Source organism: Bombina bombina, chromosome 1 (assembly GCF_027579735.1).
Source record: "Bombina bombina isolate aBomBom1 chromosome 1, aBomBom1.pri, whole genome shotgun sequence".
Taxonomy (NCBI): Eukaryota; Metazoa; Chordata; class Amphibia; order Anura; family Bombinatoridae; genus Bombina; species Bombina bombina.
Window position 1 is genome coordinate 1,529,107,965 of NC_069499.1, and position 16,956 is coordinate 1,529,124,920.

General features: G+C 40.1%; 1 protein-coding gene across 4 annotated transcripts in view; it reads left to right on the top strand.

The window, feature by feature from the left end:
• The window catches only part of MBTD1 (mbt domain containing 1), a 231,185-nt gene that overhangs the window by 27,054 nt on the left and 187,175 nt on the right, over positions 1-16,956 (top strand). For all 4 annotated transcript variants that reach the window (XM_053708377.1, XM_053708384.1, XM_053708392.1 and 1 more), the window contains exons 7-9: positions 2,155-2,289; positions 3,607-3,695; positions 6,688-6,922. In XM_053708377.1, the coding sequence (XP_053564352.1) occupies positions 2,155-2,289; positions 3,607-3,695; positions 6,688-6,922 (459 nt within the window). The remainder of the gene's footprint in view (positions 1-2,154; positions 2,290-3,606; positions 3,696-6,687; positions 6,923-16,956) is intronic.

Genomic DNA, 16,956 nt, shown 5'->3' on the forward strand with positions numbered 1-16,956 from the left:
CAAATCCACTTACGTAAATTGTGTATCCTATATTTTCAATGGGACTTGCATAACGCCGGTATTACGAGTCTGCAAAAAAGTGAGCGGTACAGCCTCTCCTGTCAAGACTGATACCGCATTTAAAAGTCAGTAGTTAAGAGTTTTATGGGCTAACGTCGTAGCATAAAGCTCTTAACTAAAGTGCTAAAAAGTACGCTAACACCCATAAACTACCTATTAACCCATAAACCGAGGCCCCCCTCCCCCCACATCGTAAACACACACAAAAATATTTTTAACCCCTAATCTGCCGAACTGGACATCGCCGCCACTATAATAAATATATTAACCTCTAAACCGCCGCCCTCCCGCATTGCAAACACTAGTTAAATTTTATTAACCCCTAATCTGCCGTCCCTAACATCGCCGACACCTACCTACATTTATTAACCCCTAATCTGCCGCCCCCCCAACGTCGCCGCAACTATATTAAAGTTATTAACCCCTAAATCTAAGTCTAACCCTAAGACCCCCTAACGTAAATATAATTTAAATAAATCTAAATAAAATAATCATTATTCACTAAATTATTCCTATTTAAAACTAAATACTTACCTATAAAATAAACCCTAAGCTAGCTACAATATAACTAATAGTTACATTGTAGCTATCTTATGGTTTTTTTTTATTTTACAGGCAATTTTGTATTTATTTTAACTAGGTAGAATAGTTATTAAATAGTTATTAACTATTTATTAGCTACCTAGTTAAAATAAATTCAAATTTACCTGTAAAATTAATCCTAACCTAAGTTACAATTACACCTAACACTACACTATAATTAAATTAATTACCTAAACTAAATACAATTGAAAAAAATTATCTAAAGTACGAAAAAAACCCCCATTAAATTACAGAAAATAATAAAATAATTACAAGTTTTTTAAACTAATTACACCTAATCTAATCCCCCTAATAAAATAAAAAAGCCCCCCAAAATAATAAAAAGCCCTACCCTATACTAAATTACAAATAGCTCTTAAAAGGGCCTTTTGCGGGGCATTGCCCCAAAGTAATCGGCTCTATTACCTGCAATAAAAAATACAATCCCCCCCCCCCAACATTAAAACCCACCACCCACACACCCAACCCTACTCTGAAACCTACCCAATCCCCCCTTAATAAAACCTAACACTAACCCCTTGAAGATCACCCTACCTTGAGAAGTCTTCACCCAGCCGGGCCGAAGTCCTCAACGAAGCCGGGCGAAGTGGTCCTCCAGACGGCAGAAGTCTTCATCGAAGCCGGGCAGAAGTCTTCATCCAGACGGCATCTTCTATCTTAATCCATCCGGTGCGGAGCGGGTCCATCTTCAAGACATCCGACGCGGAGCATCCTCTTCCAACGAAGTCCAACTGACGAATGAAGGTTCCTTTAAATGACGTCATCCAAGATGGCTTCCCTTGAATTCCGATTAGCTGATAGAATTCTATCAGCCAATCGGAATTAAGGTAGAAAAATCTTATTGGCTGATCCAATCATTATTATTATTATTGATTATTATTCTTGAACACGTTTCTATTATTATTAGTATTATTAATTAAGCAACTTTCTTATTTACTCCTATTTTCAATTTTTTTTGTTCTCTTGCTATCTTTATTTAAAAAGCAGGAATGTAAAGCTTAGGAGCCGGCCCATTTTAGGTTCAACACCCTGGATAGGGCTTGCTTATTGGTGGCTATATTTAGCCATCAATAAGCAAGCGTAACCCAGGTTCTGAACCAAAAATAGGCCAGCTCCTAAGCTTTACTTTCCTGCTTTTTAAATAAATATAGCAAGAGAATGAAGAAGAATTGCTAATAGGAGTAAATAAGAAAGTTGCTTAAAATTGCTTCTCTATCTGAATCATGAAAGGAAAAAAAATTGGGGGTTAGTATCAGTTTTAGCTAGAAACAATATTTTATGGTGCGGGTCTATATTTATGGAGATACTTTTGGTATGACCAGTACTTGGCCAGAAATAATAATTTATTCTTCTTGTTGAACTGAATTCACAGAAAACATTTTATAGTTTTACTTTTGAAACTTTCCAACAACCTGATTTGTGGAGATCCAGTTTTTCACATGGTTTTTAAAAAAAAAAATTTAAAATCATTTTTTAAATTTCCTTTTTTAGGCTATAACGCTCTTTTACGGTATGAAGGCTTTGAAAATGATTCAAGTCTTGACTTCTGGCGGAACATTTGTGATCCTGATGTCCACCCAGTTGGCTGGTGTGCAACCAGTGGAAAACCGTTAGTCCCTCCACAAAGTATGTGACCGTTTATAACAAAATGTTGTTTATTTATTTATATATTTGCAATTTAGCATAATCCATAGCTACCAACTTTCTTCCCTGAAGTTAATGTTAAACGTCTCTAAGGATCCGAACCACATCTCCTGCACAAGGTTAGGTTATGTAATACACTGGCTGAAGATGTAACTGCAGGAGCAGCAATAGTGTGGATCAGTTACAGAACTTAGATTGTGAGACTGATTACTAAAAAAGATTTCATATATGGAACATTGAGAAGTAATATACTTGCTATACATACTCATATTCCATTAGTATTAAACTTTATTTATAAAGCACCCTATTCTGTGGGAACTTACAATCTAGGAGGGTGAGAAACAGGAGGTGGGGACTTCAAGGGTGAGTATGATGTTAGTATAGAGTTAGATGAATTCCACTTAACTAATAGTGCCTTCATTTGTTACTGAGTTCGGTGAAAGGCTTCCCTGAACAAAAAGGTCTTTAGAAAGCATTTAAAAGAGGACGGATAAGTGGAAAATCTGACATCATGAGGAAGTGAATTCTAGTGGGTTGGTACCACATGAGAGGTCCTGCAGTCTGGCATGGGTGGAGGTGATGGTAGAAGATGCAAGGCGCAGGTCATTGTTGGACCTTTAGGGTCAGCTGGAGTATATTTGTTAATTAATGAGGACAGGTAGTGGGGGCAGCCGTTGGTAAGGGCTTTGTAGGTCAGGGTGAGAATTTAATTCTGCTATGAATGGAGAGCCAGTGAAGGGAAGTCACAGAGAGGTGCAGCAGATACAGAGCGACGTGGAAGGTGGGTTAGCCTGGCAGAGGCATTTAAGATGGATTGTAGGGGGGAGAGGAAGGCCAGTTGACCATTGACTGGGGACTAAGTAAATTAATGGAATTAAAATGTAAATATAAGTATTGTTTTAGATGGCTGGAAAAAAACAAACATTACTAAGGTGGAAGCCCTCCCATTATTAGAATAAACATTTTTATTGTATTCAAGGGCCATGAAATGCTAAAGTTTTTTTTCTTGATCAAGATATTCCTTGTTGAAGAGAATACCTAGATAGGTGAGTGCACGTGTCTGGGTGCGCAGTGTATAAAACTGTTAAAAGCATTCTTGCTAAACTGCCACCATATAGTGCTCCTGAGCCTACCTACCTGCTTTTCAACAAATTGGAATTTTTTTTAATTGTACAATGTAGCCGAATCCTGAAAGAAAAATGTTGTTTGCTTCAGTGAAGATAATTATGGTTGTCTAAAATCAATATAGCGTTTTTTTATGTTTACTGTCTAACTGTGTCCAATTTCTGTTTGTGACAGCCATTCAACACAAATACACAAACTGGAAAGCTTTTTTAGTAAAACGACTAACTGGTGCCAAGACACTTCCTCCTGATTTTTCTCAAAAGGTACATTCTGTTTTATTTCAGTGTTTTACTTCAATGTCCTTTTAAAATATGACCGTTCCGATCTTTGGAAAATTAAAAAATATAGCACAATATGACAAAACGCAATAATCCAGAAACATTTAACTCATTGACCTGTGATAAAACTTTTAGAAAATCAAATAGAAAGAAACACAAATTATTTCCCAAATTGACAGCAAGATACAAATGCCTGTGAGTTTAAAACTAAATTGTATTAAATGAAGCCAAAATCAGTTCTGAAATGCATTCCTTTAGAAGCATTATTACAGCCTGCATGCACTTGTTTCCTTGTGCATGTGACCTGCTGAGCACCTGCCGGTAGCTCATGTGCATGCATATCTGACAGTCATGCATGCATATATAGCTTCACAAGCACTTAGAGCATGCATGAGTGTTGGATACAGATACACACCTATCTACCAGTGTATGGTTGGCAGGTAACATGCATAAGAAAACCTGTCATAACTTTTCAAAGGCTTTTTTTTAATTCTTCCAAATGTAAGCAGATTGGGGGTAAAAGTCGCTAGCTGCCTTTCAGGTTTATATCCCCTTTAAATGGGTAATGTACCCAGGCAAGCTGTTAAGATGTAATTGCTGGCAGAACACCTTTACAAAAGGACTGTGCTCTCCCATTTCCTTGCCTCTTGGTTAGGTAACTTTTCTTTAGCCAGTTCTTTAGTAACTTAAATAGGTGTTGGTTTTATAAGGCAAAATCAGCTATTTCTAATATAAAAAAGGTAAAGGAGCAATTTCTGAACAATGAACATATGAGAATATGTAAAATGGGAGAATATTTTATAGTACAGTGTCCCTTTAACACAATGCATTATTTTGTGTTTATAATCTTAAAGGGATACTAAAAACCTTGTAATTGCAAGTCGTATAGAATAACATTTGGTTTGCTGTAAAAGTTTTTCAATTGGAAAAAAATCCACCCACCACTTTCCTTTGGAAGAGCTTAAGTCTGCAGACCAGGCCAGCTGTGGTCAGTATGTTGGTATGAAGTGCATTGTTGTGCAGTTATCATTATGCCAAAGCCAGTTAGGTGTGTGTGTATATATGTATATATATATATATATGTATATATATATATATGTATGTATGTATATATATGTGTATATATGTGTGTGTATGTATATATATATATATATATATATATATATATATATATATATATATATATATATATATATATATATATATATATATATATATATATATATATATATATATATATATATAGTAAAAGGTAAAATCTTCCACTACGCACAAAATATAGAGAAAATAACTCATTGTGTAGTCCATTACCAAATCTAGACAGGCCAGAAGGCTTGTTTTTCCCACAGAAAACCTCTGAATTACATTGTTTCCAATGCAGCAAAGGATTCTGGGTAAGATATGCAAATTAGGTTCACAATGACATACCTTTTTACTTCAAGTCTGCTTTTCAGCAGATTACCTTTACGCCAAAGCATCCGCTGTTCACACAGCTTATAAGCTTAGCTAGGGTTAGTGCAGTGATTCATAACCATCCTAGGACAGACTGTTTCGTAGTTATTGCCACTCATCAGCTGGGAGAAGGTTTGAATCACTGCTGGGTGAAGTTGATTTCGGGACAAAATACAACAACATTTAAAATTAGTGGGAGGTAAAAGGTGAGTTTAAAATCCTCCACTACGCACAAAATATAGAGAAAATAACTTATTGTGTAGCTCATTAACAAATCTAGACAGGCCAAAAGGCTTGTTTTCCCACAGAAAACCTCTGGAATACATTGTTTCCAGTGCAGCAAAGGATTCTGGATAAGATATGCAAATTAGGTTTACAATGACCCACCTTTTTACTTTGTCTGCTTTTCAGCAGATTCAATGTAATATAGAGGTTTTCTGTGGGAAAAACAATCTTTCTCTTTTTTTTTTTTTTTTTTCTTTTCTCTTCAGTGTACATTTTCGCTTCAGAGAATTGGGAAAACTACACCTTTCAGTGATAAATTACATGGAAAGGGAGCAAAACAAATAGTGTATATTGCAAAGTTGTTTTATTATGCAGAAACTAAACCTTTTATATTAAAAGCTAAAGATTCAGTTGCACTGCACTCCATTATTTTTTTTTGCAGTCGCCAGGAAAAAGCACTAAACAAACACACAAGGTGACCACAAAGCAGAAGTGCCCTCTAGAGGAGAGAACACCGGACAGAGGGTACTCTGCAACTTTACCTAAATCTGGCTCTGTGCCACGTTAAAATATTTTAAAAAATATATTATTATTGGATGATTAATAGCCCTACATTTATATGCGGCCCTTTAATGCTACAAACGTTACTGATCTATTGCACCAATGTGTTAGGAAGCTGGACATCACTGTTTTACCCTGAATGTTGCCGAAACGATATAGCTGTCGTCTGCGTACTGATAGTTGTAAAAGCAGGAAAGCGTATCCAGATTTAAAGATCATCTCCACTCTTAGGATAGTATCTGGGTGAAATATTTGTTAAAAGTTGCAAATAACTTTATTTCTAATATAATGAGAATATTTTATATAGAATATGCATAGCATTATGTGTGTATATGTGTTTTGTGTTTTTAATCCATCATAGTGTGTCTGTGCACAAACATTTATGTTTTAAAGGGATACTATACCCACATTTTATTTCTTTCATGATTCAGACAGAGAAACAATTTTAAGCAACTTTCTCATTTACTCCTATTATCCTAAGCTTAGATTCCTGCTTTTTCAAATAAAGATAGCAAAAGAACGAATATACGTAAATTGATAATAGGAGTAAATTAGACATTTGCCTAAAACTACATGCTCTGTCTGAATCATGAAAGAAAAATGTGGGTGTAGTATCCCTTTAAGTTTGTCATTTTATTTAATCCTATTGTCTAAAATGTCATTTAAGGTAAGTGATTCTTTTCAAATACTCACAGAAGTGAAAATCGGTGGTGTTTGATCTTCTTTTCTATACTGCTAGGTGTCAGAAAGTATGCAATATCCTTTCAAACCTTCCATGAGGGTAGAAGTGGTTGACAAAACGCACCTTTGCCGGACACGGGTTGCAGTAGTAGAAAGCGTGATCGGAGGGCGATTAAGATTAGTGTATGAAGAGAGTGAAGACAAAACGGACGACTTTTGGTGCCACATGTACAGTCCTCTCATCCATCCTATTGGCTGGTCTCGAAGCATAGGGCATCGATTCAAACGAACCGGTATGTGGTCGTCTTTACAGTTTGTGTTTCTTTTTCCCTCTTGGTAAAGGATGTATAAGATTTAATTTGCTTTACGCTTCTACTTGGATAGAAGTCTTTTGTAAGGAGCTACTTTAGATCAGTGTTTCTGATTTCCAGGCCTCAAGTAGCTCTAACAAGCGGATTTTCATGATGTCTGAACTAGTGCACAGGTGAGATAATCAGCTGATCAGTAACCATAGTTATTAATTAGCTGATGGATTTCACATGTGCTCTAGTTCATATATTAAAATATTGCCGGTTAGTGGTATTTGACGACTGGAGTTGAGAAACTCTACTCTAGATAATCTCATCCTGACCACTCTCTGTACCTTGATGTGAGCTGCACGGGTTTTCCTTTTGTTGTTACCATGAGTTGCTGAACTCTCTGTTCTGTGCTACAAACAGTAAGAGTCAAGCACAGAATTGACCTCATCTCTTTCCAGAACGTGTTGGGCTCTGGGGTTTAAAGGGACAATTAGAGCCCCAGAATACTACCCATAGTCAGATAAAAAAACAGCACTGCATTATATCAGCTGTTTAATAAAAATAAGAGTGGTCCCAGTCCCACTGCTGTGCACAAATCCTATTTCCCATCAGGTGTGTGTATACAATGCATATAGAATGTATATGTTCCTTTAAAAATAAGTTGATATTTATATGCAAATATAGGGTGCACCTTGTTCCTTACTGATCCTGTGATATAGTTTGTAGTTCCTCATCTATCTTCTATTCTTCTTTACTCTGTAAATGGCAGCTACATAAATCATGGTATTAATTTCCCACATTCATAATCTCACCTTTATGATTTTTTTCCTGTTATTAACTTCAGTAGGTTTGCACACATGCAGTTAAATAAAGATGCCTGGCTCATCAAAGAGCCAATCTTTGCACATGGGCTGCTTTTTCCATTTTAGCCACTAGATGGTGCTCTTTATATACTCATCTATATCATTCCCAACTAGCATGCAACTCTTATACTTCTATACCTTATTCACTGTTTTTGCTCCTCATCTTTGTAGTCTCCTCTCCTCGAGGGAAGGTAATCCTCTGCCCTCATACAACCAGCAGCTCCTTATGGCTCCCTCCAGGCATAGAGCTTTACTTGCCATTAGTACCTACTGATCTGCATATAGTTGTTACACTGCCCTTTTGTCGATTATGTGTATACAGGGTGGTTTTTAACTAAATCTAGATTTCCAGGATCTCTTTAAGTTCTTAAAAACGTTCAAATCTCTACATTCTTATTTTGATTCACTTCCTATCTTACTTTGATTTTAACCTTCTGGTTATGATGCAGCTGTGGTTTCTATTCGCTGTTTGTATTCCATCTCCTATTTTTTCCTCTTTCCATTAGCTCAATAAAAATAGAGAGAAAAAAGAAAAAGGCAGGAGGAGGGAAAGTTTCTAGTTTTAATGTTTGCAGTTTCTGCCCTTCTCCAAGGGCTTTCATGGACAAGGGCTTTCATGGAATGACCCAAGTGGTAATTAATGTGCATCTCTTCCAGTACCTCTAGAGTACTGCGTTATGGGAGTAATTTAAAAATGTTTGCCCCTGGGACACCGAGCTTCCAGGAGAAAGGCACAGCACAGAAGCTAATACCCTCTGGTCTAGATAAAATCGATGGCTAAGTGCAGGTTCCCATACATCGTCGGACCAAAATCTACCGGAGAGCCTACCCACGTGGCTCTGCGGGTCAGCCTTACAAGTGACGGCATAGAAGAGAGTAAGGGTCCTATAACAACATCTATGCAGGGTAATCAGCGCCAGTAACGAATAAGCCCTCACTTCATGGAGTTGGAGATTTCTCTCTTGAGAGCGCTATGTGCTCGGCTTGGCGGCTACCAGGAGGTCTTAGTGGAAACGCTACATACCGCAGTTACATCCTCCCCATTGCAGGTCCCATCGCAGTCCTCCATGCTAGCAGCTCCGATGCCCTACCAGAAGCTCTGGATGAGTACTGCTATGGACCATTCGCTACGAGTTGTACAACTCCCGCTAAGTACACTCTACAAAGAGGGCATGAGCCTGATGAAACTCCACAGCACATGGTTCCAGTAATCATAGAGGGCCTGCAGCCCGAGCACCATGCAGATTTACCCACAGGCTATGAGATGCAGCAACAGGATGCCGGACCTTGCGGCTCTCAAACACCTTTTGCAGATAGTAGTAGAAGCCCATGTTCTGAGAGGGGGGAGCTAATCGGTAGACTACATGGGAAAACCTACATCAAAGAACACAGCCATTATCCCATTACAATTGGGCACTTTGGAACCAGACAATCACAGAACTGACACCAGATCACCTTGGGTCTCACAGAGGGACACCCCAAATGCTGGGAAGCACCGACTGCAGGTTTAATCAAGGCTCAGTGAAAATAGGAGTTGGGTAAATCATCCCTGACCCCCAGACAGTGATTGTTCAACTATGGGTTATGTTTATTTATATCGTTCAGCCACATTGCCCTCACTGTTGGACTTTAATAGATCTCCATCTTTTAACGGATAGCTCTCCAAATGACGAGTCACTATTCTGAGAATTGGGGAATTATACTCTGTTTCATGAGCCTAACTAATACTCTCATGTTTTGCTTATTACACCTAGCATTAGTCTAATATTACTTGTTATCTTAGCATGTTTAAATATGTTTTGCGGCTCTCTCTATCTGAGTACAAAGGTTTAGTTAAATGTGTTTATATCCATCTCTATGAATAGCTATTTTGTCCTAACTAAACTAACCCCCTAGGGACACACTGCTAACTGATTATCACTTGAATAATTTGTAGTACTAGGGGAGATTCCTCAATACCGCTAGATCTAGCACTTTGACGCACATATATAACATCAGTAATTAACAGAATTAGTCATTGAGAGAAGCCTCCTCCAAATGACTGGGCTGATGCATTTCCCAGAGACGCACTATATTAGATAATGTTTGCTTTTTGGTAAATATGTAGACATATGCTAGTGAGCTGTACCTTACTCCATTATGAGGTATTCAGAGAGAATGGTATATTTATTTATTTATTTATAAAATATTTTACCAGGAAGGATACATTGAGATTTCTCTCGTTTTCAAGTATGTCCTGGGATCACAAAACATTGCATTGATACAATAGGGTACAATAAAATACAAAAACAATAATAAAAATACACATTATATGCAAACATTTAACATAGAGCAGGTACGAAATATTTAATCAACCATGACAGGAGCATTCTGTTTTGAGATATGTATAGAGGGATCTCTTAAAGGATTTTAGGCTTGGGGAAGGTTTTAAAGTGTGAGGGAGGTCATTCCATAATTGTGGCGCTCTGTACGAAAAGGAGGATCGAGCTGCTTTTTTTTTGTATTGAGGCAAGCTAAATAATGTGCTGTTATTGGATCGGAGGTTATAGGAGGTGGGAATAGCAGGGGAGAGCATTCTGCTCAGGTAGGGTGGGGAGCTTCCCAGAAAGGCTCTTAAAGACAAGGCAGGAAAGATGGAGGGTGCGTCTGGTATATAGGTTTAAACTATATCTAAGTATTAATAGTTATACTCCTCTAAATGTGTAGGTGCTTCAACTGTATTACTTGTATGCCGAGTATTTATATGTACAATTTCTTTTTAAAGACACGATGAGTCCACGGATTTCATCCTTACTTGTGGGATTACGCCTCCTGGTGAGCAGGAGGAGGCAAAGCTCCTCCCTTCCCTCCCACTCCAGTCATTCTCTTTGCCTACGTTAGTTATAGGAAGAGGTAAAGTGAGGTGTTAGATTAGATTCTTCAATCAAGTGTTTATTATTTTTAAAGTAGTGCCAGAGAGTGCTGCTTTGTTCTAGGGTGTAGCCGTAGTCCATATCAGTCTCTTCAGAAGAGCTTTTGGTGGCCTTAGAGCAATGGGAACTGGTGGGACATAATTCTCACTGCGCCTCCCATACTGTGATGCTGCCCTTCTTATGATGGCCTAAGCAAGAACTAACTCAGACCCTAACTTTTTCCACAGGGCTATAGGAGGCATAGGACCTCGTAAACCTTTTGGAGATGTCCTGCTGTCAGACAGCATCAAGGTAAGTGCAGTCTTTGTTATTCTGGGGCACAATTCACAATGGACTCAGAGAGGACTCTGCACTTATTTGTTTATATATGTTTATTGATTGGGAACATGGGCTCCTTATGTATAGAGGGCTCTCCTACAATGACAGCATTTGTACAGGCACTGGGCTAAGGTTGAGCTATCGGTTATTTTTATTAAACTTGACCGAGAAGCTGTGTAAATTTTTTGACTCCCACGAGGGGCGGGGCTACTTTTCGCGCGCTTTAGACTTGTCTAGAGATGCCGCTCAGGGTATCTGGGCATCTGTTCCGGAGTTCCGACATCTCATTTATCAGGTCATCGGGTATTACGCTAGAACCGCATGGTTGAGAAAGCAAGCGGTTGGTAGCGTTCTGAGGCCAAACCTGAGACTTTGCTGGAAGGAGCGGTCTGGAGACCGGGTGGCCGGTAGGCGCCTCAGCAGAGTTGTTGAATCTGAGAAGTGTCAGGTTTTTTGCGGAGCAAATTAATTTTTTTAAAAATGTTTATCTGTGAAGCAGTTTTCTCCTGTTAAGTGTAGTCAGTCCACGGGTCATCCATTACTTATGGAATATTTCTCTTCCTAACAGGAAACTGCAAGAGAATTACCCAGCAGAGCTTGCTATATAGCTCCTCCCCTCACCTATCATAGTCAGTCATTCTCTTGCAGCCTAACTAGTAGGAAGCTGTGAGAGATCTGTGGTGTTTTTTTAACTTAGTTTATTTCTACAATCAAAAGTTTGTTATTTTTAAATGGCACCGGAGTGTGCTGTTTATTCTCAGGCAGCATTAGAAGAAGAATCTGCCTGGGTTTCTTTCTATGGTCTTAGCAGACGTAACTAAGATCCACTGGCTGTTTCTCATCTGAGGCGTGAGGTACTTTCAGAGAAGGGGAATAGCATGCAGGGCTCCCCTGCAACAAATGAGGTATGCGCAGTAATTTATTTTCTGAGGAATGGAATTGACTGAGAAAATACTGCTGATACCATTGTAAAGTAAGTTCAGCCTTAAATGCAGCGATAGCGACTGGTATCAGGCTGATGTGTGTGTGTGTGTGTGTGTGTGTGCACTGAATGTATTTTCTAAGGAATGGAATTGACTCTGAAAATACTGTAAATACTGAAATAATGTATGAGCCTTAACTGCAGTAAAAGCGACTGGTAGCAGGCTTGTAAATAATAATACATAACTTTTAAATGTATGTTTAAAACGTTTTACTGGCTTGTTAATCGTTTTTGTGAGGTACTTGGTGATAAAACTTATTAGGGCATGATTTTTACCACATGGCCATTTTTGTTTTCTGCATAGAAACAGTTTCTGAGCTTCCCCACTGTTGTAATATGAGTGGGAGGGGCCTATTTTAGCGCTTTTTTACACAGTAAAAATTCAGTCACAATCTGTCTACTTCATCCTCCATGATCCAGATCGTCTCTAGAGAGCTCAGGGGTCTTCAAAATCCATTTTGAGGGAGGTAATCAGTCACAGTAGTCCTGTGACAGTGTATTTGACTGTGAGAAAAACGTTAATTATATAATTGTTATCCGTTTTTGGGTACTAAGGGGTTAATCATCCATTTGCTGGTGGGTGCAATCCTTTGCTAACTTAATACATTTACTGTGAAAATTTAGTTGCTATAACTATTTTTGATCATTGTTATTTCAACTGTGTTAGTTTTTCTGTGCTTCTTAAAGGCACAGTAACGTTTTTTATATTGCTTGTAAATTAATTTTGAAAAGTATTTCCAAGTTTGCTAGTCTCATTGCTAGTTTTTTTAAACATGTCTGACTCAGATGAATCTCTTTGTTCACTATGTTTAAAGGCCAATGTGGAGCCCAATAGAAATTTGTGCACACAATGTATAGATGTCACTTTAAATAAAAGTCAAACTTTATATGTTAAGAAATTATCACCAGACAACGAGGGGGAAGTTATGCCGACTAACTCTCCTCACGTGTCAGTACCTTCGCCTCCCGCTCAGGAGGTGCGTGATATTGTGGCGCCAAGTACATCAGGGCGGCCCATACAAATCACTTTGCAAGACATGGCTACTGTTATGACAGAAGTACTGTCTAAATTGCCAGAATTAAGAGGTAAGCGCGATCACTCTGGAGTTAGAACAGAGCGCGCTGATAATGGTAGAGCCATGTCTGATACTGCGTCACAATTTGCAGAACATGAGGACGGAGAGCTTCATTCTGTGGGTGACGGGTCTGATCCGGGTAAACTGGATTCAGAAATTTCAAATTTTAAATTTAAGCTTGAGAACCTCCGCGTATTGCTATGGGAGGTATTAGCGGCTCTGAATGATTGTAACACAGTTGCAATTCCAGAGAAAGTATGTAGGCTGGATAAATATTTTGCGGTACCGGTGTGTACTGACGCTTTTCCTATACCTTAAAGGCTTACAGAAATTGTTAACAAGGAGTGGGATAGACCCGGTGTGCCCTTTTCACCACCTCCTATATTTAGAAAAATGTTTCCTATAGACGCCACCACACGGGACTTATGGCAGACGGTCCCTAAGGTGGAGGGAGCAGTTTCTACTTTGGCTAAGCGCACCACTATCCCGGTGGAGGATAGCTGTGCTTTTTCAGATCCAATGGATAAAAAGTTAGAGGGTTACCTTAAGAAAATGTTTGTTCAACAAGGTTTTATATTACAACCCCTTGCATGCATTGCGCCTGTTACTGCTGCAGCGGCATTCTGGTTTGAGTCTCTGGAAGAGACCATTCGCACAGCTCCATTGGATGAAATTATGAACAAGCTTAAAACCCTTAAGCTAGCTAACTCATTTGTTTCTGATGCCGTCGTACACTTAACCAAACTTACGGCTAAGAACTCCGGATTCGCCATTCAAGCGCGCAGAGCGCTGTGGCTTAAATCCTGGTCAGCTGACGTGACTTCTAAATCCAAATTGCTTAATATTCCTTTCAAAGGGCAGACCTTATTCGGGCCCGGCTTGAAAGAAATTATTGCTGACATTACGGGAGGTAAGGGCCATGCTCTACCTCAGGACAGGGCCAAATCAAAGGCCAAACAGTCTAATTTTCGTGCCTTTTGTAACTTAAGGGCAGGAGCAGCATCAACTTCCTCCGCTCCAAAACAGGAAGGAGCTGTTGCTCGTTACAGGCAGGGCTGGAAAGTTAACCAGTCCTGGAACAGGGGCAAGCAGGCCAAGAAACCTGCTGCTGCCCCCAAGACAGCATGAAGAGAGGGCCCCCTATCCGGAAACGGATCTAGTGGGGGGCAGACTTTCTCTCTTCACCCAGGCTTGGGCAAGAGATGTCCAGGATCCCTGGGCGTTGGAGATCATATCTCAGGGATATCTCCTGGACTTCAAAACTTCTCCTCCACGGGGGAGATTTCATCTTTCAAGGTTATCAGCAAACCAAACAAAGAAAGAGGCGTTTCTACGCTGTGTACAAGACCTCTTACTAATGGGGGTAATCCACCCAGTTCCGCGGACGGAACACGGGCAGGGATTCTATTCAAATCTATTTGTGGTTCCCAAAAAAGAGGGAACCTTCAGACCAATCTTGGACTTAAAAATCCTAAACAAATTTCTAAGAGTTCCATCATTCAAAATGGAAACTATTCGAACCATCCTTCCCATGATCCAAGAGGGTCAGTACATGACCACGGTGGACTTAAAGGATGCTTACCTTCACATACCGATTCACAAGGACCATTACCGGTATCTGAGATTTGCCTTCCTAGACAGGCATTACCAGTTTGTAGCTCTTCCCTTCGGATTAGCTACGGCCCCAAGAATCTTTACAAAAATTCTAGGATCACTTCTGGCGGTACTAAGACCGCGAGGCATAGCGGTGACTCCGTACCTAGACGACATTCTGATACAAGCGTCAAGTTTTCAAACTGCCAAGTCTCATACAGAGATAGTTCTGGCATTTCTGAGGTTGCATGGGTGGAAGGTGAACGTGGAAATGAGTTCTCTATTACCACTTACAAGAGTTCCCTTTCTAGGGACTCTTATAGATTCTGTAGAGATGAAAATTTACCTGACAGAGGCCAGGTTATTAAAACTTCTAAATGCTTGCCGTGTCCTTCACTCCATTCCACACCCGTCAGTAGCTCAGTGCATGGAAGTAATCGGCTTAATGGTAGCGGCAATGGACATAGTACCATTTGCGCGCCTGCATCTCAGACCGCTGCAATTGTGCATGCTAAGTCAGTGGAACGGGGATTACTCAGATTTGTCCCCCCTACTAAATCTGGATCAAAGGACCAGAGATTCTCTTCTATGGTGGCTCTCTCGGCCACATCTGTCCAAGGGGATGACCTTTCGCAGGCCAGATTGGACGATTGTAACAACAGACGCCAGCCTTCTAGGCTGGGGAGCAGTCTGGAATTCCCTGAAAGCTCAGGGATTATGGACTCAGGAGGAGAAACTCCTCCCAATAAATATTCTGGAGTTAAGAGCAATATTCAATGCTCTCCTAGCTTGGCCTCAGTTAGCAACTCTGAGGTTCATCAGATTTCAGTCGGACAACATCACGACTGTGGCTTACATCAACCATCAAGGGGGAACCAGAAGTTCCCTAGCGATGTTGGAAGTCTCAAAGATAATTCGCTGGGCAGAGTCTCACTCTTGCCACCTGTCAGCGATCTACATCCCAGGCGTGGAGAACTGGGAGGCGGATTTTCTAAGTCGCCAGACTTTTCATCCGGGAGAGTGGGAGCTCCATCCGGAGGTCTTTGCTCAACTGATTCGTCGTTGGGGCAAACCAGATCTGGATCTCATGGCGTCTCGTCAGAACGCCAAGCTTCCTTGTTACGGATCCAGGTCCAGGGACCCGGGAGCGGTGCTGATAGATGCTCTGACAGCCCCTTGGGTCTTCAACATGGCTTATGTGTTTCCACCATTCCCAATGCTTCCTCGTTTGATTGCCAAGATCAAACAGGAGAGAGCTTCGGTGATTCTGATAGCGCCTGCGTGGCCACGCAGGACCTGGTATGCAGACCTAGTGGACATGTCGTCCTGTCCACCGTGGTCTCTGCCTCTGAGACAGGACCTTCTAATTCAGGGTCCTTTCAAACATCCAAATCTAATTTCTCTGAGGCTGACTGCATGGAGATTGAACGCTTGACTCTATCAAAGCGTGGTTTCTCGGAGGCGGTTATTGATACCTTAATACAGGCTAGGAAGCCTGTTACCAGAAAAATTTACCATAAAATATGGCGTACATATTTACGTTGGTGCGAATCCAAGAGTTACTCATGGAGTAAGGTTAGGATTCCTAGGATATTGTCCTTTCTACAAGAGGGTTTAGAAAAGGGCTTATCTGCTAGTTCGTTAAAGGGACAGATTTCTGCTCTGTCTATTCTTTTACACAAACGTCTGGCTGAAGTTCCAGACGTTCAGGCTTTCTGTCAGGCTTTAACTAGGATTAAGCCTGTGTTTAAGTCTGTTGCTCCGCCGTGGAGCTTAAACTTAGTTCTTAATGTTCTTCAAGGCGTTCCATTTGAACCCCTTCATTCCATTGATATCAAGTTGTTATCTTGGAAAGTTCTGTTTTTGATGGCTATTTCCTCGGCTCGAAGAGTCTCTGAGTTATCTGCCTTACATTGTGATTCTCCTTATCTGATTTTTCATTCAGACAAGGTAGTCCTGCGTACTAAACCTGGGTTCTTACCTAAGGTAGTTACTAACAGGAATATCAATCAAGAGATTGTTGTTCCATCTCTGTGTCCTAACCCTTCTTCAAAGAAGGAACGACTTTTGCATAATCTGGACGTAGTCCGTGCCCTGAAATTCTATTTGCAGGCAACTAAGGATTTTCGTCAAACTTCTTCCCTGTTTGTCATTTACTCTGGACAGAGGAGAGGTCAAAAGGCTTCGGCTACCTCTCTCTCTTTTTGGCTTCGTAGCATAATACGCTTAGCCTATGAGACTGCTGGACAGCAGCCTCCTGAAAGGATTACAGCTCATTCTACTA